Genomic DNA, 25,267 nt, shown 5'->3' with positions numbered 1-25,267 from the left:
AATACACACCTTAAATATATACAACTTTGCTAGTTATACTCAATTAAAAAGATGTTTTTAATTGCAACTCTGAAAAAAAAAAAACAGGATTATGAGAGCCACACTGGAAGGAAAACAGAAAAATCTCATCAGAAGGCAGGCAAAAAATTTTCTGTATTATTTTAATTAGCTAGGGAAAAAACAAACTTAGCCTAGGTTCTTTGTGAACCAGTGCATGAAGCAACATCAAATAGCTGGGTACTTCTAAGAAACACAAGCTCACTGGATAGTAGAAAAACATAAGAAAAAGAAATCGTAATAGAGAAAGACATACATACAAGAATACAGTGATAAAAGATTTTGAATTTTTAATTTATGTGATAAACAACCCTAGTTTTGCCCTCAACATTTTCCCAAATTTCAAATATCTGACCCACTGATGTCCTATGCTGATAAAACTCTCCAAAAAGTAGCAAAATACCAACAAAGGTAAGAGTGACAACTGAACTTTAAATTATTTTGCAGGCCCATAAAGACCAACAGTACATCTCAATGTTGCCAAAAAATTAGACACTCTTAAAAAGCATAAACAGGGCTGGGGATTTAGCTCAGTGGCATAAGCATCTGCCTTACAAGTGTGTGGTCATGAGTAAAGTATAAACATACCTAGCACTGTTAGTGAAGCATTTGCTGAGAGGCCTCCGGCTATATTTTGTGCCATGCAGCTGTAGATTCCCATGTCTTCTATTTTCACGTTGGCAATAAAGAAGACATCATCCTCTGGCATGACATGCATACGTCTTTCTCGAGCAGCTGGAAAGTCAGTACCACCATCCTTCTGCCAGGAAATTTGAGGTGCAGGGTGTCCCTCTGCAGCACATTCTAATCTGGCCATGGCACCAGTGCGAATAGTTAGATCCATTGGAGTTTTCAAGAAAGATGGCATTTCTGTTTCAGAAAGATCATCAAGAAAAAGTAGGCAAGAGGGTATACATACACACACACAGCAAAATAACAACTATTACAATGCTCCATTTCTTAGAGAATACATGCTTCCTGAAATAACAGTGGAAACAGCTTTAGAGATGATCTTTTTATCTCAGAACCTCAGAGTACAGTATTTTGAATGGTGACACCTAACTCTTCCAGAATGTACAACATGCCTATCTGATCATCCTGATGGAAACAGGGACAGCAAAGGCCCTAAGTCATTCTGAATTCCTTATTTTACAACCTACTGTTTAATGCTATTCCCTTACAAAGTTATATAGTACTTCCCAAACATCAGCACAGTAGTCAAAGGAAATGCATATTGAAGGGGGGAGGGGATTGAGCTCAGCAGCCTAAGTGCCTGCCAGGGGTTTAACCCCCGGTACCAAAAAACAAATTAAAAAAACCAAAAAACAAAAAAACTATGTCTTTAAAAGAATCTCAATTAAAAGCTCAGAAGCAGCGAGGCAGAGTAGTACACATCTGTATTCCCAACACTCAAAAGGCTGAGACAAGAAAACCATCGTCAATTCAAGGGCAGCCTGGGTTGCAGTGCTCAAGGCCAGCCTGAGCTACAAAGTAAGATCCTATTTCAAAAACAAAAATACAAAAACACAGAAGCAAGACCCACCTTTTGGATGTATAAAGCCTAAACTGTTGCAGTTAACTCATTTGACAGGCAATAAATCAAGCTGCTGTGAAGTTTTTTGCAGCCACAGGAAATAAGATTTCATAGTATTTCAAAAATAAATTTCAAAAATGATTCAGTATAAATACATTTAATAACTGGACTCAGAAATGTCCTAAATTCTCTATTAGATGGCTGTGTGAATAATTCCAGGAATAAATTTCAGTTTTCAGAGGAGAATTATGGTATGAGAAAGAAAACTGAAAATTTGAAAAGAATGATCCCCAAAGCACAAAAGTAGCTCATCTCTTAGGGTCACAGGATTTACCTCTTAAGTAAAGATCATTTAGGGATAAGTAGATACATAGTTAATCCAAAAATCGTTTCCCCTCTTTCCCTCAAATGTAGGTTTATTGTTGATCTTTTTGGTTAAGTGATTTTAAAACTGATCATGAAAAACCCTTCTAAAAAAGAAAAGAAAAAAAGCCAGGTAAGGCAGCACATGCTTATAATCCCACCACTTGGGAGGCTGAGGCAGGATGACCACCTGAACTGTATAATGAGACCCTGTTTCAACAAAAAAAATCAAGAATAATTCCTTACCATTCACAGTTAGTTTGGCTTTCAGAGAATAATTGGATCCAAAATGATTAGTAACAATACACTGATATTTTCCTTCATCTGTGAAATTCACGTTGAAAAGATGTAAAATACTAGTATGTTCCAGGGCTTCTCCAGCCTGTTGCCGATAACGAACAAAATTCTCAATATCCATGTCATACAGAATTTCACTGTCTTTGCGCCACACTGTGGACATTGGTGAATCACTGCTGCTCACTGCAGTGCAGATCAAAGTCACATTAATGCCCCTTAGAGCAACTGTGGTTTCAGGATGAGTCCTTATCTGTGGCTTCAGAAAATCATCTGAGAGGAAAAAATGCAGTAGTAGTCAAGTCAGTTATTTATTTTTGCTTAAGGTTCAATTTTAAAACAAATACTATGAAACTGAAGAGTTCTGAAAACAATGTGTAGGCTGAAGGAGACTACACAGCTACCACCTAATACCCTTGTTTAAAGATGGGGAAAATGAAGCCCAGAAAAGTCAAATGGCTTGCTCAAAGATATTAAATCAGTAGCAAATGAGGATTAAAACTTCCAAAACAGTGAAGAATTCCAAAAGTAGCAAATGTACAAATGAACATTAGTTTAAGACTGGCTAACACACTCTACATTCATAAATACAATGTTATTGGATTGACTCAGAGATGGTTTATGAATTCTTATCTAGTACTTTCAGTGCTAATACTTCACTGGGCTATAAAAGTTGGAATGGACAATAAAATATACAATGCATCTACACTTAGAACCATGAGTGACAATATAAGCAGAATTTAATCTGCATTAGATTCTTTGTTTTTTCTGAGTTCACTGAAGAGAAAGATTTGTACTGGTATTTTTCAGATAACTGACTATAGATGCCTCTGTGCTCTGGGTGAACGATTTGGGGATGACAATATACAATGTATGTTTCACTGTTGTCCTGACTGATGTGTTTTGAGATTTTGTTGTAGGTTTTTTCTTCTTTTTCTTTTTATCCTTAAAATATAATGGATTTAGAAAAAGAAAAAGAAGATTCTTTGTTTTCTTCTATAAGAAACAAAGTTCAAGTACAAGTACAAACAACTTCCATGGGCATGAACTTCTAAGTGTTCCAAGTGTCTAAAGATAAAAGTAGCTTTTAGAGAGATTGTGCAAACAGATTTGGCAATATAGAAGTATCAGATGAACAGCATCCCAGTGATACCCCAAAACTGATTGTTAGTTGGCCCGCCATGCCCATGACCCCTACAGTCAAGGATTTAACCAACTGCAGACTACAAACAGTAGGGGGAAAATTGTGTTTGTGGACAATACATCTAAAAGTACACCTTGTTATAGTAAAATAGTATTACATGTTTTGTATGGTTTTTAGTTAGTCTGACTGTTAATCTGCACGTGTGATAATTAACTTTATAAGGAGTTATAAAATAAATGAATCTGATGCTGGTAGGGGATAAGTAGTATTACATACATGTACCAGTTATCCACGTGAATGTAATCATTATGTACTGCAAACATGTATTAATAAATTTTTAAAAATTTTAATTCTGTAATAAAATTTTAGAAATTAAAAATTAAAAATTTTAGAACCAAAAATACAAACCACAGACAAAATCTTTTAGGTCCACATTCAGGATGCTTTGCCCTGCTAGCCATTCAGGATGGGCGCAGCTTACATTTACAGAATGATGAAGGTTATTATCGATCAGCCACTGAAGTAACCATTTCAGATGACAGTCACAGAGCAAACTGCTTGTGTTCAGGATCCTATATAAAAAAAGAGGAAAATTATCCTTTGTTTTGCTCTTCATTTGAAGTTTCTTCAGTGTTAAAATTTGGATACAAACTTATGCCTTTTTCTCACCAAATTTTTTGTTTAATCTTAACTGTAAGAAAAAATTCCAACTGTCATCCTCAATTCTCCAAATGAAAAAAATCAAAAGAGGGAAAACAAGAGCAAGGGAACCATTTTCAATTCAAATTGGCTAAGAGACATTACAACCAAATGTCACAGATGATCTTTGATTAGAAAAAAAAACTACATATATCACTAATTTCTCTGAATTTCTCTGAGTTCATTGACAGGTCTGTGTTAATACTGTTTGGACAATTAAATGCAAAAATCGCCTGGACTACATAGTAAGCTCAAAACCAGCCTGAACTACATAGTGAGATGCTATCTCAACCCTCCCCCCGCAAAAGAAGGACAGCTCTGACAGAGCTTGTGTATTTGGACCAAGCAAGCAATAAATAAGGAAACACAGCCTGCTGTGGCTTGTATCTAGATGTATTCCCCAAAGCCTCATGGAGTCATAGGTGGAGAGTTTTGAAGGTGGCTGGATTAGGGTATGTGATACTGGGATTTCTTTCACATATGAGTATGGTATATTTTGTTTCAGCAACAAGAAAAATAAGTAAGACATAGCCTTTTGTATCTTTTGAAACAGTGTCTCACTAAATTTAAAGACTGGTCTTAAACATGTAATCCTCCTGCTCAAACTTTTCTTAAAAAAAATGCATTGGAGTTCTTGTAATAGTCATGTTCAAAGCAACTGGTAAGAGAAAAATTACTCTGAAGTCCTTGTTAAAGCACTGTTAACCACACTATATTCAGGGAAAGAAGAGGCATGTCTTTCTTTCCATGGAACAAGGCAAGGCCATTTTTTCTGTCACCTTTTGTTCAGAAGGACCAGCTCAATCATCAGCTGGTACCTGCTTGTAAAGGTTATTTACTACATGTATCAACAGTAAGACATTTAATGAAGGGTACTTCCATGAAAATAAAAGAAAAACAAAGGCTAACAAAACAAACTATAAATTCAGTTTTTTAAGTCCAGAGGGTATTCACTCTAAAAGGCTGTTAGACATTGGATTCAAAAGCATCTTCAGATGGAATTAGGACAATCAGAGAAATCTAATAGATTTTCCCAGTTTGCAGTATAAATAACCCTTGTAATGTACCCTGGTATAATGGTGAACTTTCTGAATGTTCCACAGAGCAACAGGCATGAAAGTCAACAATATGTAATCTGCCCTGGGATTTCTCTGAAATTTCTATGGAGTCATTCAGCTTTAGAGTACAGGGATTTAGGAAAAGGCTGTTTTAGTTATGCCAAGTTGAAGGGCAGTAAAAAATTAAAAATAACAGCCTGGAAAGTTGTAGCCAAGTATTAGTGGGCACTAGAAGAATTAAAATCTTGGCAAACACTAGTGAAATGTATGTGACAGAAGCCACAAAGGTACAATATAGTTTTCTGCTCAAAGATTTTTTTGCTATACTCACCCTGTCTTAACTTTCCATTCCTGTTTATAAAATAAATCTAGTCTTATTAGACTTGGCCTGACTGTTTATGTTAGTGCAACAAGAATGGCAATTGACTAGAGAATCCTATTTCAATCAGAATACTCCCTTCTTTTCTGTATGAGGTCACAATCTTGCTAGACAAGCAGTTCATCACTGAGTTATACATCTTGAGCCCTTTATACTTTATTTTGAGACAGTTTCCCTAAGTTGTCAACACTGGCCTTAAACTTGAAATCCTCTTGCCTCAGCCTCCCAAGTAGTTGAGATTATAGGTGTATACCACCACAGCCAGCTTCTGGTTAAGACTTTTGAAAGTATCTCAAAGCCAAGCTAGGGACTTGCCTCCAAACTTTACCTTCAGTACTATCATTTGAGGGAATTCACTTCTTGAGGATCTCAAATCACTCTGAAGTTTCTTTGCTTATTTGTGAGGCCTATATCAATGGTAGGAAATCTATAGCACATTGGCCACAGTGGGGTATTTCTATCACTGAAAGCTCTAATAGGTTCACCATCACTGGCCTAGATCAAACCCAAATGGAGAGTATCAGGCTAGATTTTCTAAGAGGGCTCTTAAACAACTGGCATCTTAAAGTCAATAGCTAACAGGTCTTATTTAATTTTATACAACATTCTCAAATATTGCATTCTAGTCAAAACCTTGGTAATATAACCAATGTTTCCAAATGTGTCCTGCTGCAAGAATATATTCTACTCAACTTACACAAATAACTATATTGTCATGAAAATAAGAATATTCATTAAGGTTCTAAGGTTCATAAGGTCAATTCTATTAGGCAGGGAGAAAAAGCAGTTGCTTAATCTTCATTTGCAAAAATGTATTTTGCCTAATTGCTGTAAATTACAGACAGCTTAAGAAAAAACAGCAGTTTCTTAAATCTGGAATATAACATTAAAGAACTAGCAATGTTCCAAAACAAAAACCACAATTATCGAAAATCAACAAACTGACCCGTGGACCCAACAGGAAAAGCTGTGTTGGCTTTTGGTGACTGCTGGAAACTGAGACCTGGGACCCCAAGAAGCAGCCAGGACTGCCCCGCTGCACCAGAGGAGATTGTGAAAGGCTCTGGAGCTCCGAAGCTGAATGCTGTGCAGTTTTCTGACCATTCCACACTGTGCTGAGAGTGCAGGGAGGGCGAACGGCATGGTGTACAGTAGAGCCAAGAGGAGGACCTGCACCGAACCCCGGTGAGTACTGGGGACCCCGCGGCTGCTGGGGATGGCCAGAGAACATCTTGGAACTGGGCAGTGCCTGCCACCACGGGGACATCAATAACACAGAGACTCTGGCGGCAGACATCTTAGAGTTGGGCAGAACCTACAGCTCGGTGACATCACCAAGTCCCCCTGTAGGGAGGTCTGGTAGAGGACATCTTAAAATTGGGCAGAGCCTGACGCCATGCTGGCTTCAGCATCATACAGAGAACTAGTGGAAGCCATCTTGGATTTGGGCAGACCTGCTGTCCTGGTGCTCCTGTCACAGAGAGGTCTGGAAGAGAACAGCTGGGATTTGGGCAGAACCCTGTGCCACAGTGACATTAGTCAGCTGCTTCTGGTACAGAAAGAACTGGCAGGAGCTACTGGGGCTAAACCAAGCCTCTGCTTGGGGCCCAATAAGCAGATACAAAATAGTCACAACTCAGTGACATCCAGAACGTACAGCCTAATTTACGGATTGACTGGCACAGAGGCTGGAGGCTAGCTGTACCGCCCCTGCATCCCAGCCTACCCCAGATAACAGCAAATTGGGGAGGACAGCAAAAACTCAAGTCAGCACGCTTCTGAAAGGCCCTAAGCAATACGTAGAGGGCCAGGGCCAGAGACCCCCAGGACACTCCAGTTTGAAAGAATCCAGAAACATGACAAGAGATAAAAATAAAAAAAAATCTCCAGCTGCCCAACATGAGAAAATAAGCCCAGGAGAAGTAAACACTGAAGAGAACAAGCACAGTAACCATCCAATACTCGACACAACATCAGCAGAAATTAAAAAATACCTTCATGACCTCATAGATGAATTTAAAGCTGTACTCCTGATCCAAGTGAGGCAAGATATAAAGAGATTAATTAAAGAAATGACAAGCCCCGCCCAAGAGAACACAGATGGAAGAACTGAGGAAATCAGAAAAGAAAGAGAAACTTCTGAAGAAGAATTTAAACATAACGTAGAATACATGAAACTGATGCAAAGAGATTACCAGGAAACTAAAAACTCCATTGAACACTGGCAAAATGCCTTGACAGAAACTAAAGACAGCCTTCTGAAACTTTAAGAGAGATTTATGGCATAGGATCGTGAAAGAAAAAGCCTCTTAAAAATAACAAGGAACCAGAAAGAAACAATTCTAAAACTAGAAGATGACAAAAAGTTACATAACTTAAGAATAAAGAATGTGAGTGAGGAAGCAGGAGCAACCAAAAATGAAATACAAAGAATATTCACAGATATATTAAAGCAAAATTTCCCATGTGTAGCAAAAAGAAATGATATCCAGATAAAAGTGGCATACAGAACACCAGCTACCTACAACCAAAACAGATCTACGCCTAGACATATAATAATCAAGATTCCAGAAATCCACCAAAAGAACAGAATATTAAAAGCAGCCAGAGAAAAGATGCAGATTACCTACAACGGGAAAATTATCAAAATAACAGCAGATTTATCAACACAAACTCTTAAGTCAAGAAGGGAGTGGGGAGAAATATTCCAAGTCCTGAAAGAAAATAATATGCAACCAAAGCTCATATACCCGTCAAAACTCTCTCTCAAAATTAATGGAGAAATAAGATGCTTCCAAGACAAGGAGGAACTGTGGGAGTTCATGGCCACCAATCCAACCCTACAGAGAGTGCTGAAGGACACTACAGAGAAAGAGAGGAAGGGATACCAGGATTCCAGCAACAGTGGCAGAGAGGCCTCAATGAATGGGGCAGACAGTGGAATGAGGGAATAAGGTGGATAAATTATAGCAGAAAAGTGGAGTAGCAGACATGAGGCAGAGACGGTAAGCTATAGTCTTTAGTATAGACAACTCTGAAATACTATTAAAAAAAGGCAGAGATCATTGTCAATGGTGTATAAGGATTTAAAAGACACAGTAGTCTTATTGCCATATTTAGCTTGAATTTAATTTGTTCTGGTCTGTCCACTCATGTCAGATTTGAGGGCACAGACATCTTGACCCAAAAATAGCAGGTTATACCATGATAACTACCCTTACTTTCCTATTAACTTAAACTGAAATCCGGTATTACTTACATTGTCTTACTATGACTGATCTTAATTGAATCTGAATCACAAGACTATGGGTTGGCCTTGGCTGATTTTATTTGAATTTGGTATGCTTGTTAGTATCAACCCTAAAAATAGAAGCAACTACTCTGAAGATGACAAGATATAAAGGATATCCATACTGGTACTAACTATTAACAGCTCTCAAATCCTACAATGCTTTCAAAGTTGAGTTTTTATAAAAATAGGTAATACTATGTTTAACTCTTTAAGCCGGTGTTGTGGACAAATCTATTTAAAATAACAAGAGAAAACATAGTAACTACGGAAGATCACCTATATTGTGGTCTTATATGTCCTATCCATTGCATGTTTTTCTAGGAAATTGTTTTGCTGTCTTGCTACGACTTGGTTTTCCCTATAATACAGAGAGGATAGATATATATGTAGAAATTCACACATGAGTTTTTTTTTTTAATTATTTATGGGAACAGATTATATAATGCAAGCTGTAATGAACAGATACTCTGAAGAAGAGACGCTAAGAAACCTGAGGCTAATTTTGTAGCATTATGATATAAATTCTAGCAATACTATTGTTTGCTGATTAGAATGACATTGGACTGGTTTCTTGAGTTCAATTTCAGCATATGTAGAGATGGGGACAGCTATCACAAAGAGAATGAGAGATGCGATGGTAGTTATTATTGTCTTCCCTAATGTTAGATCTTGAAGACCTAAAAAGCCTTCATCATCCTGTAATGATTTGATTAGTTCTATAATATGCAATAAGTATATAAAGTGGGTGAAGATGGGGACAACTATTTGTAAGAAACTAGAGACAGTTAGATAGACAGTGAAGATCTCCAGTGGACTTGCTTTGAAATCTGTATTTCTTTAAATTGTTTTTTTAACTGTTTTGTTCTGTTTTGGTATGTTTAATCTTACCCTCTTAGAGATGTAAAACAAATGTGTAGGACTGATAACCATATTACTGAGCTTTTGTTCAATCACTGAGCAGAACTGTTTGTAGTGTCGCTTTTTGAATGTCATTCTAAATACTTTAATTCTATAACCTGAACAGCTATTTCTAAGATGACAATATGTAACTTATCAACCAGCAATTTCTTACCGTTTGTTTTTCTGTAATTTGTATTATTTCTACCCTTTTTTTTATCTCCATGTATTTGTTTCCTTTTCTTTAAAATAAAATTTTAAAAAACCCACAATTATCCTTTATCAAATCTCATATAATTAATTCTTCTTCTGCTTTGATATGGGCTAGAAGTTTTATAAAGCCACCAATTCCTTCATACTCAGATGTATGAGGCATACAGGACCCAAGCTACCTACAACACAAACAGGGCAACACCAGGCATATAATAATAAAAATTCCAGAAATTCAATACAAGAACAGAATATTAAAAGCTGTCAGAGACAAGAAACAGACCACTTACAAGGGAACACCCATCAGAATTACAGCAGATTTCTCTGCACAAACCATCAAATCACGAAGAGCGTGGGGGGAAATAATTCAAGCTTTGAGAGATAATAATCTCCAGCCAAGATTGAGATATCCTGCACAACTGTCCCTGGAAATTGATGGAAAAACAAGGTGCTTCCAGGATAAAGAGGAACTGGGGGAATTTGCAACCACCAATTTAACTCTACAGAAAGTATTGCAGGATATTCTAAAAAAAGAAAAATATAAAGAACCCAGAAATAGTGGCGGGGAGGCCACAATGAATGGAGCAGAGAACAAAATGAAGAAGACAAACTGACAGCTACTGACAGAAAAAGAGCTCAACAGAAATGAGGCAGAGAAGATTGGATGATAGGAACAGCTATTTTGGAGAAAATGACATCTTAATAGGTAATACTGATTTAGTATCATCTTGTTTTGAAGTCTCATCTAGCTTTTGTTCTTCTGTCTCCAATGGTCTTAATAGGTTGTATCTTAATGGATTTTATTATGTACGATAGTATAAGCAAAAACCTTTTAAAGACAAGGAGATTATACAGAAACCATTGTTCATTTTCTGTTAGTCGATTCTAAATACTCTGTAATGCTGTCATTCTCTTAAATGGTTTTACATTGTTTTGATATACTTAATGCTACAGTATATGAAGTTGTACTCAAGGACTTCAAGGAAAGAGTCAATATGGTAACTACTTTTGGGTCGGAATTATCTGGTGGTGAAACACTATTCTGCTTAAATGGTTATGTTTTGATCTGCGCTGTTTCGCTGTTATGCCCTCTTTTATCCCAATCTCCACTCCATTATTTACTTTTTTATTTTTATCCGTTTAATTAAAGGGAAAAAAAATAGAAGGATATAATATAGTAACCCACTTTGACTTTCTAGTATCTCGATTTGAAGCCCTGTATTACTCTCACCATCTTGTTTTTGACTGATGTTCCCCTATTCTGTTTTGCTGGATAGTATCAGGTTCGAAAGTTTAGGCATCAGCTGTGAAGATAATGAGATTCATTATAACGCCCATTCTCGTTGACTTTTATCTACTTTTGAAGACCTACAATGTCTCCAATGGTTTGGTTTTGTCGGTTTTGTTCTTTACTGTTTTGTTCAATTGTATTATAACTAATGATATAGGCAATTCTATTAGAGATAGCGGGAGGCATTATGGTAACCACTGTTGATCACCTTGTATTATGTTTTTACATTATCTATTATGTCCACCCTTTTGACTTGACTGATTCTGTTCTGTTATGTCACATTTGGTTTTACTCTCTTCCAAAAAAGCAATAAGAACCGTGGGAGCAATGAAACCCAAAATGTGTAATAGTCATTGTACAAAAGAGAGGAAAAGAAAGTACTCTAAACTATATAACTGCATGTATATTTAAGTGTATAAGATAGAAAATGATATCACAGAGTTTTATTGGATCATTGAACAGAACTGTTTGCAGTATCATTGTTGGAATGTCCACTCTACAAGCTTTAATTTTGTGACTTGAACAATTAATTATTTCTAAGATGGCAATATGTAATCCATTAACTAGTGATTTCCTACTGTTCATTTTTTTTCTGTAAATCTGTATAACTTGTACCCTTTCACTGTTTTTTTTTCTTTTCTCCTTAAATAAAATTAAAAAAAAAAAGGACTCTGGTATCTGTCTGCAGCTTCTGTATACCAGTAACAACAGAGACACACTAAAGTAGACTTTTTTTCTCCATTTTTTCCTCCTTACTTTGCTCCTTTTCTTTGTTTTTCTCTTTCTTGATTGTTCTTGCTTTTATATAAGTGTGAAAACTGTTTCTAGGTTTGTTGTTTATTCTGTTCTTGATTCTGTTTCTTCCTTCTTTCCCTCATATCTTCTTCATCAGTTTCCCAAAGCTTGTGTACTCTTCCTTGGCCCTCCAGTCTTTCTTCTAATCTCTTTCTATTCTTCTATTTCTCTGTTTTCCCTGACCCCCTTTATATTTTCTCTCTTGAGGGTATAATCACCATACTGAAGAAATATACTGAATACAATTATCTGAGTTGGTTTAGATTTTGTTATTTAAGTATAAATCTTGTTTATAAGGTTAAACATAGCAAATTAATAGCTACCACAGTTTGTCATTTTCCAGACTGCATTTAATGCTAATATATTAAACATTGACTGTATTTCTTTAGCCAAGGTGACATAATTGTTGTAAGCAACTAGTCTTCCTTGTATGCCAAGACTGAGATGGCCTGAGGGTCATAAACAATATTGTAGGCCAGTGCCAAAGAATCAGGGGCTAGACCAAACAGGCAGCAACTTCTCACCCAACAAATTGAACACATAGGATCCCACAATAGACTCAAAACCCAAAAGCCAGATACACTTGGCACACATCTCTGAGAAGTAGTTATGTCCTAAGGGTTCTCAATACCTACTTTAAACAATTTACATACATCAACTCAAGAACTAAATTTAGCCAGTGTGGTGGTGCCCACCTGTAATCCTACCATTTGGGAGGCTGAGGCAGGAGTATTGCTTCAAGTTTGAGGCCAGCCTGCACAAAGTGAGTTCAAGGCCAGCCTGAAGTGCAAAGCGAGATTCCGTCTCAAAATGACAAGAAGAAGAAAGAAGAAAGAAGGAGAAGGAGAAGGAGAAGGAGAAGGAGAAGGAGAAGGAGAAGAAAGAAGAAGGAGAAGAAGGAGAAGGAGAAGGAGAAGGAGAAGGAGAAGGAGAAGGAGAAGGAGAAGAAGAAGAAGAAGAAGAAGAAGAAGAAGAAGAAGAAGAACAAGAAAGAAGAAGATCAGAAGACATAGAAGATGCAACCCAAGAAGTGGAATAATTCAAAAGTCACCCACCTGGACTCTCTGAAATGATAAAAGTGAAAGTAGCAAAGCAGATGAATAAGGCTCTAGAAAAAAATCAAATCAGAAACAATTTCTTCTATAACTACAGAGATGGTGACCACAATGAAAGACACGGCAACTACAGAGCAAATATAGATTACAACAAAAAAAAGAGTATTTTAGGAAAATGATGGAAACCATGAATACCCAACTATGAATCCAACGTCCAGGAGATTATAAATTCTATTCAAAGTATGCACAGCAGAATGAACAAATGTGAGGGGGCTGGGGATTTAGCTCAGTGGCATAAGCGCCTGCCTTGCAAGCAGGCAGTCGTGAGTTCGATCCCTGGTACCAATAAAAATGAAAAAGACAAAAAAAAAAAAAAAAAAAAAACAATGTGAGGACAGAATATCAGATCTAGAAATTAGGACTGCAGTTAGCAATCATGGAAAAAAAAAAGATTTCTTGAGAGTAGTAAGAGACCACAAAAAAAAAAAAAAAAAATCAATCCAACTGCTGCTAAGAAGGACAATACAAAGAATAACATGACTGTTCAGAGTCAGTGAAAACACAGGAAATAGCATAAGCAACATAGAAAACTCATTCACAGAATAGCAGAAATTTCCCAAGCATGGAAAAAGAATTTATACAGATGAAACACAGAACTGCAATTAGCCACGATCAAAAAAAAAAAAAAAAAAACAACCCATAAATAAATCAATAAACAAAAAAACCAACTACCCCAAGGCATCTAATAGTCGAGATTTTGGATCAACACAAGAACAGAATATTAAATACTATTAGAAAACAGAAACAGATCACGTATAAACAAAAGTGAATCGCAATCACAGCAGACTTCTCAATACATACCCTGAAGTCAAAGAGATCCTGGAAAAGTATTTCAAACCCTAAAAAACAAACAAACAACCTTCAACCCATATGTGACCCATAGAACTGTTTCTCAAAATTTATGGAGTAATAAGATACTCCCATAACAAACTCCTGAGGAAATTCATGGTTACCACAACTCCAAAACATTCTGAAGGACATTCTAGAAAGACATAAAAACAACTCCAGGAACTACAATAAAAATGAATCCAGCAGAAAGGCAAGTAATTAAACAGAGCGGAAAGACAGGAAATAAGCAACAAGAAAACATGACAAAAATAAGCCAATTCATAAAAGTAGTAACCGTCGGGGCTTCCGACAGTTGGCGGACAAATAACAGCAGCCACGGAGGCTCTCTGAGATTACCAGCTTAGAATCCAGGAGCGGTGCCATGTGACGAGTCCTAAGCAAGGGGAGATGTACCCTGCTGACCCAGGAATGAACTAAGCTGAGAGAAACCAACTGGAAATGCAATCCTGATGCTATAACAGGAACAGATAAAATCTCAGTGTGGAAGCGGTATTCCCCACCACTGGAAGCCGCGATTTGAATTTCCTGCTGCGGCTACTGCATCCCAATTGGCACGGCAGGGAGAGAGACGCGCGAAAGCTCTGAGAGCAGGAATCGGCGAACCAAACAGCTCTGAGAGTGGGACTGGCAGGGAGCCCTGCATCGACCTGCGATGAGTGAGAGAAATGGGGACCCTCTCATAGACTGGGAGGCTCCAACAGAGGACATTCTGGGAACAGGCAGACTAGCCAGAACAGGGCCCTGCAGTGACTTTAGTCGCATATTCCCCTCTCAAGCGGGAGTGGTGGGGAGCACTTGGCCTGGTGACGCCGTGGACTAAGATCCAGTAGGCTAGCCCAAACCAAGTCCCTGCGCCTGGCGGTGCACCCTAGCAGTGAAGCCTTCACTAGGTTGATCTGGAGGGACGGGCCCAGCAGAGGCTGCCCAGGTCTATGTCTCCCTAGTACACTGCAGTGGGCGGGAACACCTAGCCGGCAGATTCAAACAAACTGTAACAGACAAAGAGAAAAAAAAAACTGGGTCTCCTACATGCGCTTGTATGGAAGGAACAAAAAGTATGGGGAAAGGGTCCTCAGTCCCCAATCCTGAGAACACTGATCCAGGAAAGGTAAATGCAAAAGAGAAAAAAGACAGAAAACATGCAATATCAGACACAGCACCAATAGACATAAAGCAATATCTCCGGAGCCTCATAGACGAGTTCAAAAATGAAGTATTTAATGAAATAAAGCAAGAAATAAGTAGAATAGTTAGAGAAATGCTAAGCACCGCCCAAGAAAAAACAGATGGTGGAATGGAAGAACAGAAAACAAGGGGAGAATTGTTTGATGGAGAAAATAGAGAAAACATAGAATATGTGAAGCAGGTTCAAAGAGATTACCAGGAAACTAAAAACTCTATTGAAAGCTGGCATAACAGCTTGAAAGAAACTAAGGATAGATTATCTGAACTGGAGGACAGATTTTTAAGGTGGGAGCATGAAATGAAAAACTTCTTAAAAATAACAAGAAAACAAACAGCAATAATACAGACTAGAAGATGATAAGAGGATCTATAACTTAAGAATTAAGAACATAAAAGAAGAAGTAGGGACACAAACAAATGAACTACAAAAGCTATTCAGAGAAATAATCCAGGATAATTTCCCTAATTTAGCAAAAGGTAAAGATACTCAGATGTATGAGGCATACAGGACCCCAGCCACCTACAACCAAACAGAGCTACACCCAGGCATGTAATAATCAAAATTCCAGAAATCCAATATAAGAACAGAATATTAAAAGCCGTCAGAGACAAGAAACAGATCACTTACAAGAGAACACCCATCAGGATTACAGGAGACTTCTCGGCACAAACCATCAAATCACAAAGAGCGTGGGGGGAAATAATTCAAGCTTTGAAAGAGAATAACCTCCAGCCAAGATTGATATATCCTGCACAACGGTCCCTAGAAACTGATGGAAAAACAAGGTGCTTCCAGGATAAAGAGGAACTAGGGGAATTTGCAACCACCAATTCAACTCTACAGAGATTACTGCAGGATATTCTAAAAATGAAAAATACCAAGATTCCAGAAACAGTGGCAGAGAGGCCACAATGAATGGAGCAGAAAGCGAAATGAAGAAGACAAACTGACAACTAATGACAGAAAAAGAGCTCAACAGAAATAAGGCAAGGGGCTGGGGATTTAGCTCAGCGGCATAAGCACCTGCCTTGCAAGCAGGCAGTCGTGAGTTCGATCCCTGGTACCGATAAAAACGAAAAAGACCAAAAAAAAAAAAAAAAAAAAAAAAAAAAAGGAAATAAGAAATAAGGCAGAGAAGGTTGGATGGTAGGAACAGCCATTTTGGAGAAAACAAGACATCATAATAGGTAGTGCTGATTTAATATCCTCTTGTTTTGAAGTCCCATCAAGCTTTTGTTTTTCTGTCTCAATCAGCCTTAACATGTTGTATCTTATTAGATTTTATTATATGTGATAATATAAACAAAAACTTTTATAGACAAGGAGATTATACAGAAACCATTGTTAATTTTCTGTTAGTTGATTCTAAATATCCTGTAATACTGTATTCTCTTGAATGGTTTTACATTGTCTTGATATGTTTGATGCTATAGTATACGAAGTTATACCCAAAGATTTTAAGGGAAGAGACACTATGGTAACTACTTTTATGTTGAGATTATCTTGTAGTGAAACACTATTTTGCTTAAATGGTTATGTTTTGACCTGTGCTGTTTTGTTGTTATGCCCTCTTTTTTATCTCAATCTGCTTTTTATTATCTACTTTTTCATTTCTATCCTTTTAATTAAGGGAAAAATAAATAAAAAATAGCAGGATATATTATAATAACCCACTTTGATTTCCTATTAACTTGATTTGAAACCCTGTATTGCTCTCACCATCTTGTTTTGACTGATTTTCCTCTATTCTATTATGCTTGATAGTACCGAGTTCTAAAGTATAGGCAACAATTATGAAGACAATAAGATTCATTATGACGCCCATTCTGGTTGACTATTATCTTCTTTTGAAGTCCTCTAATGTCTCCAATGTTTTGGTTTAATTGGTCTTATTCTTTACTGTTTTGTTCAATTTTATTATAACTGATGATATAAGCAATTCTTTCTAAGATAACAAGAGGCATTATGGTAACCATTGTTGATCACCTTGTATTTTGTTTTTATATTATGTATTATGTCCACCTTTTTAATTTGATGACTCTGTCCTGTTATTTCACATTTGGTTTTACTGTCTTCAAAAAAAAAAAAAAAGTAATAAGAACTGTGGGAGTAATAAAACCCAAAATATGTAATTGTCATTGTACAAAAGAAAGGAAAAGAAAGTGCTCTAAAGGATATAACTGCATATATATTTAAGTGTATAAGATAGATAACATATTACTGAGTTTTGCTGGATCATTGAACAAAACTGTTTGCAGGCTCACTGTTTGAAAGTCCCCTCTATATGCTTTAATTTTGTAACTTGAACACCTATTTCTAAGATGACAATACGTAATTAACTAGTGATTTCCTACTGTTTATTTTTTCTGAAATTCTGTATAACTTGTACCCTTCTTCTGTTTTTTTTCTTTTTTCTCCTTACATTTTTCTCCTTAAAATTAAAAAAAAAAAAAAGTAGTAACCATCAATGTAAATGTCCTCAACTCATCAATCAAAAGAAACAGACTGGCAGAATGGACCAAGCAACAAGATCCAACAATATGCTGCATGCAAGAAGCACACTTAACTCAAAAAGAAATTCACAGACTGAAAGTCAAAAAGTAGAAAATAATACTTCAGATGACAAGATCCCAGAAAAAACCAGGGGTACCTACTATAATTGCAGACAAAGTAGATTTCAAACCAAGACTGATCAAGAAATACAAATAAGGTCAGTACATTCTTGTTAAGAGTACAATCCAAGAGGAAGAGACAACAATCATAAATATATGTGCACCAAATACCAGCACAACCAACTATATAAAACAAATGTTAAGGAACATGTGAAAACTCAAACAATAATGCAATTGCAATGGGGGACCTCACTGTGACAAATAGATTAACTAGACAAAAATCAACGATGAAATGCCAGAACCAAACCAAACTTTTGAACACACGGACCTAATAGATGTCTACAGAATGTTCCATCTCACAACAGAATACACAATTTTTTCAACTGTACTCAGCAAATTCTCCAAAACAGACTACACATAAGCTGACAGAACATGCTTAAGTGCATGCAAAGGTACTGAAATTATCCCATGCATATTATCAGATCAGAGTGCAATGAACTGGAAATCAGCAGTAAAAGAAACTATAAGAACTTCATAAACACATAGAACTTAAATAACAGCCTCTTGAACAACCAATGGGTCACAAATGAAATTTTAAAAAGCAATTAGACAATTTCTATGATTAAGTGATAACTGCCAATACAACATACTGGAACTTATGGAACACAATGAAAGTGGCCCTACAAGGGAAATTTATAGCAATGAATACTCATATCAGAAAAACAGACCATGCTGGCCAGGCATGGTGGCACACACCTGTAATCTCTGCACTTGGGAGGTTAAGGCAGGAGTACTGCCATGACTTTGAGGCTAGTCTGGGTTACATAGTGAGTTCAAGGCCAGCCTGGACTACAGAGCCAAAAAAAAAAAGTTAGCAGAACATGTAGTCACCAGGAGTTCAAAACAGGTTTAAGGTAACCGCAGTTCCAGTGGGAGAAACAGAGTCTAGCAGAGTTAACAGAAAAGACTCAAACGGTGACAGGACATACATTCAGCGCAGAGAGTACGAGACTACTGTGCATTCAGGAATAAAGCCCAGGGAGAATTCTTCCAGCTAGAAAGTACCTCTCAAAAGAAGCCTGGTACTCTATCCTAGCTCCAGAAAGTATAGTCATAATATTAGGAATCAAATCTTTCCTTATCAGCTTCAATGGACATTTGTCAGAGCAATGGTTCACCAGTCTGACTCACCATTGGATCCCCCATCAATCAGTCAGGAGTGAAGACAAAGTCTTCAAAGGTGTACACTTGGGGTCCTGGGTGAGAAGTCTGGGGGTCCAATGATGAATCTGATTGGATCCAAGCCACAGGAACCTAACTGTTAAAGAAAAATTATTCAAAGATATTTGTTAAACCATGATAAGACAGACTTGATTCAAGACCATCTCATTCAGTGTAGAAACCACTGCAATGAAATTTTGCAATGGCAGAGAAATTTGGCTCAAGCACAAATACAGAATTGGCCAAGTAGAAATTTATAGCCATGGAGAAGGTGAGGATCAGTGGACAGAAAATTACACTAAGGAGGATTCTGCCCAAATCAACCTAAGAGGATTCTTCCTGAAGACAGGCCAGGATGTGCAGACATCACCTGGTGAGTGGTATGTACCTAGGAACCTGAACTGAGAAACATGAGCATATCCTGAGGGTACCCAAACATCCACATGAGAGTTCCTACTAAATTGGTTTAGCAGTTGGTAATACTGTTTTACAAAAAGGTGACAGAGGCCCAGGAAGTCAAGAGCATAAGATCTGGTCAAGCAAGGAATCTGTCCCAACTCCCAAACTACTACACAAATCACTAAAGATTAAAACTACAATATTTACTTTCACCTATATCTAAATTAATGTTGAATTGGGTTCTTGTAGCAACAATTAAAATTTTCTTGCTGGTCCTCAGGTTATCACTACCAAAATAAGTAAATAAACAAACAAATGTACAACCAATTTGCAGTAAATTATGTGTCCTTACACATAAACCAAGGCTCAAAGAAATTCCTCAAAATATTTCAAGAGACCTCCTCATTCCATAGAAAAAGCATTTTAAAAATCTAGTAGATGCCAGGGATATAGATCAACGGTACAAGTGCATGCCTGGCAAGCATGAGATTGAGTCTGATCCCTGGAACAAAAAACTAAAAACAAAACAACAACAACAAAAAAGACAAAAAAAAAAAAAAAAAAAACAAAAACAAAAAAACACCCAGAAAATCATAATTTAAAAGACAAAACAATCTGGCAGATGACACAAGAGGATTGCTACAAGTTTGAGGCCAGGCTGGGTTACAAATTAAGTTCAAGGCCAGCCTGAACTGAAGAGTAAGACCCTGTCTCAAAAAACAAAAAATAAAAATTAAAAATCAGTCAGTCTAGCAAAAGGCTAAGAATGTAGCTCAGCAGTAGAGTGCTTGCCTAGCGTGCATGAGGCCCTGAGTACAATCCCTAGTCCAGTGCTACAAAACAAACTAGCAGAAAATACTGATAATGGCTTTTATAACTTTTTTTCGGGGGGGGGGGGTGCCAGGGTTTGAACTCACAACCTCACGTTTGCCAAGCAGGCACTTACTCTGCCGAGCTAAACCCCCAGCCAACATTTCCATTTTTATAGTTAATAGTATTCAACTTTTGCTATGTGCCATGCACAGCATTTTCTCAAACACTCCAAGTTTCCTAATGATTTAAGAAAAACAAAAGACAGAAAAACCAAACCAAATCAAACCAAAGTATCTAATTCCTCATGGCTTACTTGGCTTCACACGCTCTGACTCCTGCTTAACTCTGACTACATCTCATTCTTTACCCAATATTCACATGCTTTGCCACTTCATTTCAGTAAGGTCTTTATTCAAAGGCTGTAATTTCAGGAGAGTCTCTTCTCAATACTGTATCTAAAATAGTAATTCCTGTCACTCTATACCTCTGACCTGGTTTTACTTTTCTTTAGAAAACATATTACCTGATAAGAGATCCTATATCTGCCTATTATCCAACTTCCTTAGAATTTACTGTTATATGCTACAAAACTTTATCTTGTTTATTCTTGCATTTTTAGCATTTAGGACAGTACCTCAGATAGTAGACAATAACTTTCAATAAACAAATTATCTTATGTTTACCAGCATATAATCTTGAAGGAGCTGTTATTCTCATTTGATAGAAAACATTGAGTCTCAGGCTAAACAATCTGCCCATTGTTACACTCTAAGGGAAGGAGCAAGGATTTGTATTTTTTTGTATTTTTGTATTTTTACCGGTACCAGGGATCGAACTCATGACCACAGGCTTGCCAGGCAGGCACTTATGCTGCTGAGCTAAATTCCCAGCCCCAGGAGCACGGATTTGAATCTAGGCAGTTTAAAATCTAACACATGTCCAGTGCATCTCAGATTATCTATGGTATAAAGCAGTTTTTAAAATTTCTAACTATTAGATCAGTGGTTTTAAAAACTATGACAAAATAATAACAGTAATAATAACAGTAATAATAACAGTAAAAATCGAGTTTTTAAAAGGTAAAAAATTACATATTTTTGTCAGGCATGGCTGCAAATGCCTATACGCTCAGCGATCTAGGAGGCTGAAACAGGAGGATTTCCCAGTTTGAGCCTAGCCTAAATAACTCAGTGACTTAGCAAGACCCTGTTTCAAAAATTAAAACAAAACCAAAATAACAGGCTAGGGATATAGCTCAGGGGAAAGACGCTGGGTTGAAAGCCCACCACCACAAAAAATACCTTTTTTCTATTACAAGTACTAACTGTTCTTCAACAATTTGGCAGTTTGAATAGACTAGAGACATTCTCTTTGATACTTATATTGAAAGTTCTAGATCAATTCACAAACTAAAAACAAAAAATCACAGATGATACCTAAAGTTTAACCCATCCAAAGGGTAAGACCTGGGAACACATTTCTGATAATCTTAGCAACATTTTAGTTTCCAATCATAATGAACAGCTGGCTGTGCACACGTGCCACTGTGATGGTCCAAAAAGCAACAGAGAAGAGGGGGGAAAAAGAAATAGCATATATGTAAAGCATCGGCAGAAGTGCTAAGGTTTCCTAAACATGTGCACTAGAACTACATTATCAATGTTTGATATTTTAAAATTTCAGTCAGTCACTAATATCACTGAAATATTAATAGATTGTTTTCTTTTCTGCCTAAACTGCATACTTCTAGAAACATCTGGGTCACCTTCATCACAATACAAGCACAAAAGCACACACAGTGATCTGGTATCAAAAAAAGAGAAAATGTAAGTTACTTACAGTTCTTTCAAGTGAGTATGAGAAAAAGCATTTTCTTGGATAGACATTATAGCATTGTTGTTCAAATCTCTGAAATGAAGAGAAATGGAACATTACTAGTCACCTTCTTCCCAGCTAAGTCACATAAACACTTTTTTTATGCTTGTAACAACCTCGGCTAACAGCAGAGATTATTTATACAGTGAAAATCTATGTAAAGTACTTACAGATGCTCAAGAGATTCAAGACCAACGAATGCTTTCTTTGTAATTGACTTAATCTGGTTTCCTTGTAAGATTCTGAAATAAAAATAAATTCATTAAACTTTCACCTATAAAAGGAAAAAATAAGCTTAAAGTGTTTTTTTATGTACTTCTATCATGTTTACTGGGGTATAATTGATTTTTTAGATTATAATTGATAAGAACATTCATTTCTAAGAATGCTATAAACTGAAGAACTTACTAATCAATGTAAAGAACAGCATAAAGGCTTCTACTATGGTGTTGGAGCTCAGTGAACAACCAGTCTGACCACTAATAAACTGAGATAAACTGAGTTAAATTCCTCTTTTTTTCTCTTCTTAACAAAAGACTCTGTAACTTCTCTCTTAGAACCCATAGGAGTGTTTTACCAATAAAAAGTGTCCTACTAACAACAAACCACTGATAAACAACAAAGCTCCTTCATTAAAGAAAATGGGTCAAAACACTTCCAACTTTTTGGCTGTATCAAATAAACAATCTTATCATGTTTACAACTGGTCTTGAAAATATACCTTTGTAGATATACACAATCATTATGAATACACACAATTTAGTGAGACTTGTAAGTCCAGTAAAGGCTTCACTAGCATCTTCTATGGCCCATGAAATTTCATTGTTTCTTAAGTCTCTAAAAAAACGTCAAAGAAAGAGATGTTAATCAACACCACCATCATACCATCAAGCACATCCAGTATGGCAATGCCATGTACACATGCTAATTTTGAACCTTATTTTAAATTACTTATGAAGTATTTTAAATTACTTATGAAGACTCAATTCCCCTTTAAAAAAAAAAGAATTTTTAAGCTTTGTAATAAATATGGAAAAACTGCTTCTTGTAAGCAAAGATTTAAACTAGCCTTAATAAATAAATTAAGCAACCTGCTAGGAGTATCAATCTTCCCAGTTGACATTTGATTTTGTTAGCATTATTAAAAATTACAGACAAGTCCCTTCAGAAAGAAAAAGGGTTTCAAAATATAGGAGATAAAGATTACAATCTGATTTCACACTAATGGGATTTCAGGTTATCCAAGCTTCCCTCTGGGCCCTTAAAATGGCTGACAAAGAGTAATACCAATACAAAGCTTCACAGCTCAAAAGCAATTAAAAAAGCCTCCTGGGAAGCAAAAATGATACACCCATGTGTTAGAGTAGTCACTGTATCTTCTTTAAAAGAGAAAGTGTGGATCATTTAAAATCCACTGTTCCATTCTCAGAGGAAATGCAATTGTACCACATCATGTACTGATGGAAGAAACACAAGTTAAAAATATTTAATCACTTTTGTTTCCTTAAGCCATCTAATAATAAAATGCAAAGCTTTTCTCTTTGTAAAACATACATAACGTCATGTCAGTAACAGTAAGGAAGCAGGAAATCCCTCTTTTTGCTGAGCTATCTTTCCCTGAAGTGAAAGCTTACAGTTTATTTTATGAAGGAATAACTACCAGCAGTTTGTCACTTCAGAACTTCCCTCCTCCACCGCAGGGCATAAGCAGAAGTCACTCACAAAGCCAGTAAAAGATGTGTTTACTCTTACAAGAGTACTGGGCTAGCGCCAGAGTTTCAACTCTGATCCTAATTCTGCCTTACTTCTATGATATTAAACAACTATTTACTTCCTTAGATACTTTCCTAAACTTTAATTCTAAAAGTAATAAGCAGTTTAGGGTATACTGAAAAAACCTGCTTGCCATCCCTTCAACTGTCAAAAGGCTGCAGCAAATTCTGATGTAGTTTCTGAGTTTGCACTGATTTAGTTTCACCTGATGATGTAGAAAGAAGAGGATGACTTTTTAATTTTTCAAGGCCAAATCTGAAGAAAGCTAAAAGAAAAATCAAAACATACACTTATGTGTATACAGATACATGTTTCCTTCTCATTGGTTAGGTACCAAAGTTGGGAGACTACCTCTTTTCTGAAACCATTTATCAATTATGAACCTGATGACTACCAAGTTTCTTACTAAGGAGCCATTAAAATCTACAAATTTAGCCAGGCATGGTGGCATACTCCTGTAATGTCAGCATGCTGGGAAGCTGACACAGGAGAAACACAAGTTTGTGCCCAGTCACTTACAAGATCCTGTCTCAAAATTAAAACAAAGCAAAAAAAATGTTTTTTGAGAGACAGAGTCTCGCTATATAGTTCAGGGTGGTCTTGAACTCCTGGTGATCCTCCTACCTCAGCCTCCCAAATACTGGGATTACAGGTGTGTGTCACTATGCCCAGGTTAAACAAAAAACTTTAAAAGGTGTGGGAATGTAGCTCAGTGAGAAGGCTCTGAGTTCAATTTCTAATATTACAAAAATTAATAGACAAATTTACAAATTCTGTTAACTATTTCTTTCTTTCCTCTCATTTTGCTTCATATTTGGAACTGCTAGTATTTAAAACCTCTTCAACTTTCAATAAAATTATATTCCATGACTGGGCAAAATATTCAATTTACAAACCACAGGATTTTACAGTTAAAATTGCCTTTAACAACCATCTATCTAATCATAAGTGAAGAAACAAAGAAAATGATGATCAGGAAGAGCTAAAGTAATTTTGTTTATCTGATGGTATAAAATGCACCTTAGCATTTGTATCAAACATTTAGATTACAATCCTGATCCAAACACTATTATAAGGTATGTGCCTTTAAGAAATTATTTTAAACTGGGTATAGTGGTACATGCCTGTAACCACAGCACTGCAGAGGTCAAGGCAGGAGGATCGTTTTAAATTCGAGATCAGAGTGGGCTACAAAGTGAGCTCAAGGCCAACCTGAACAGTATAGCAGAGTCCCTATCTCAAAAACAAAGCAAAAACAAAAAACCCAAGAAATTATTTTACTCTCCTAAACCTCAACCTAGTAGGAAAAGAAATAGTACCATCCCAGTACTTGAAAGCACCTGGTACATATCACCTAATAAGTATCAGTTTCTTTCCAAAGTCAGGTAGCAAACTATTAATAGTGAACACA

At 36.6% G+C, this 25,267-nt stretch overlaps 1 protein-coding gene across 2 annotated transcripts in view; it reads right to left on the bottom strand.

Moving 5' to 3' along the window:
- Positions 1-25,267, bottom strand: part of Lrig2 (leucine rich repeats and immunoglobulin like domains 2) — a 70,602-nt gene that overhangs the window by 13,983 nt on the left and 31,352 nt on the right. For both annotated transcript variants that reach the window (XM_003479008.5, XM_063255692.1), the window contains 6 exons: positions 22,840-22,920; positions 22,254-22,325; positions 22,048-22,116; positions 3,801-3,964; positions 2,201-2,521; positions 646-927 (listed from right to left, as the gene is read on the bottom strand). In XM_003479008.5, the coding sequence (XP_003479056.1) occupies positions 646-927; positions 2,201-2,521; positions 3,801-3,964; positions 22,048-22,116; positions 22,254-22,325; positions 22,840-22,920 (989 nt within the window). The remainder of the gene's footprint in view (positions 1-645; positions 928-2,200; positions 2,522-3,800; positions 3,965-22,047; positions 22,117-22,253; positions 22,326-22,839; positions 22,921-25,267) is intronic.

The sequence above is a fragment of the Cavia porcellus genome, unplaced genomic scaffold (assembly GCF_034190915.1).
Source record: "Cavia porcellus strain 051 isolate PalLab524CR breed Dunkin Hartley unplaced genomic scaffold, mCavPor4.1 scaffold_1, whole genome shotgun sequence".
Lineage (NCBI taxonomy): Eukaryota > Metazoa > Chordata > Mammalia > Rodentia > Caviidae > Cavia > Cavia porcellus.
The sequence above is the reverse complement of the archived record's forward strand: the minus strand, read 5'-3'. Positions and strand labels throughout refer to the sequence as shown.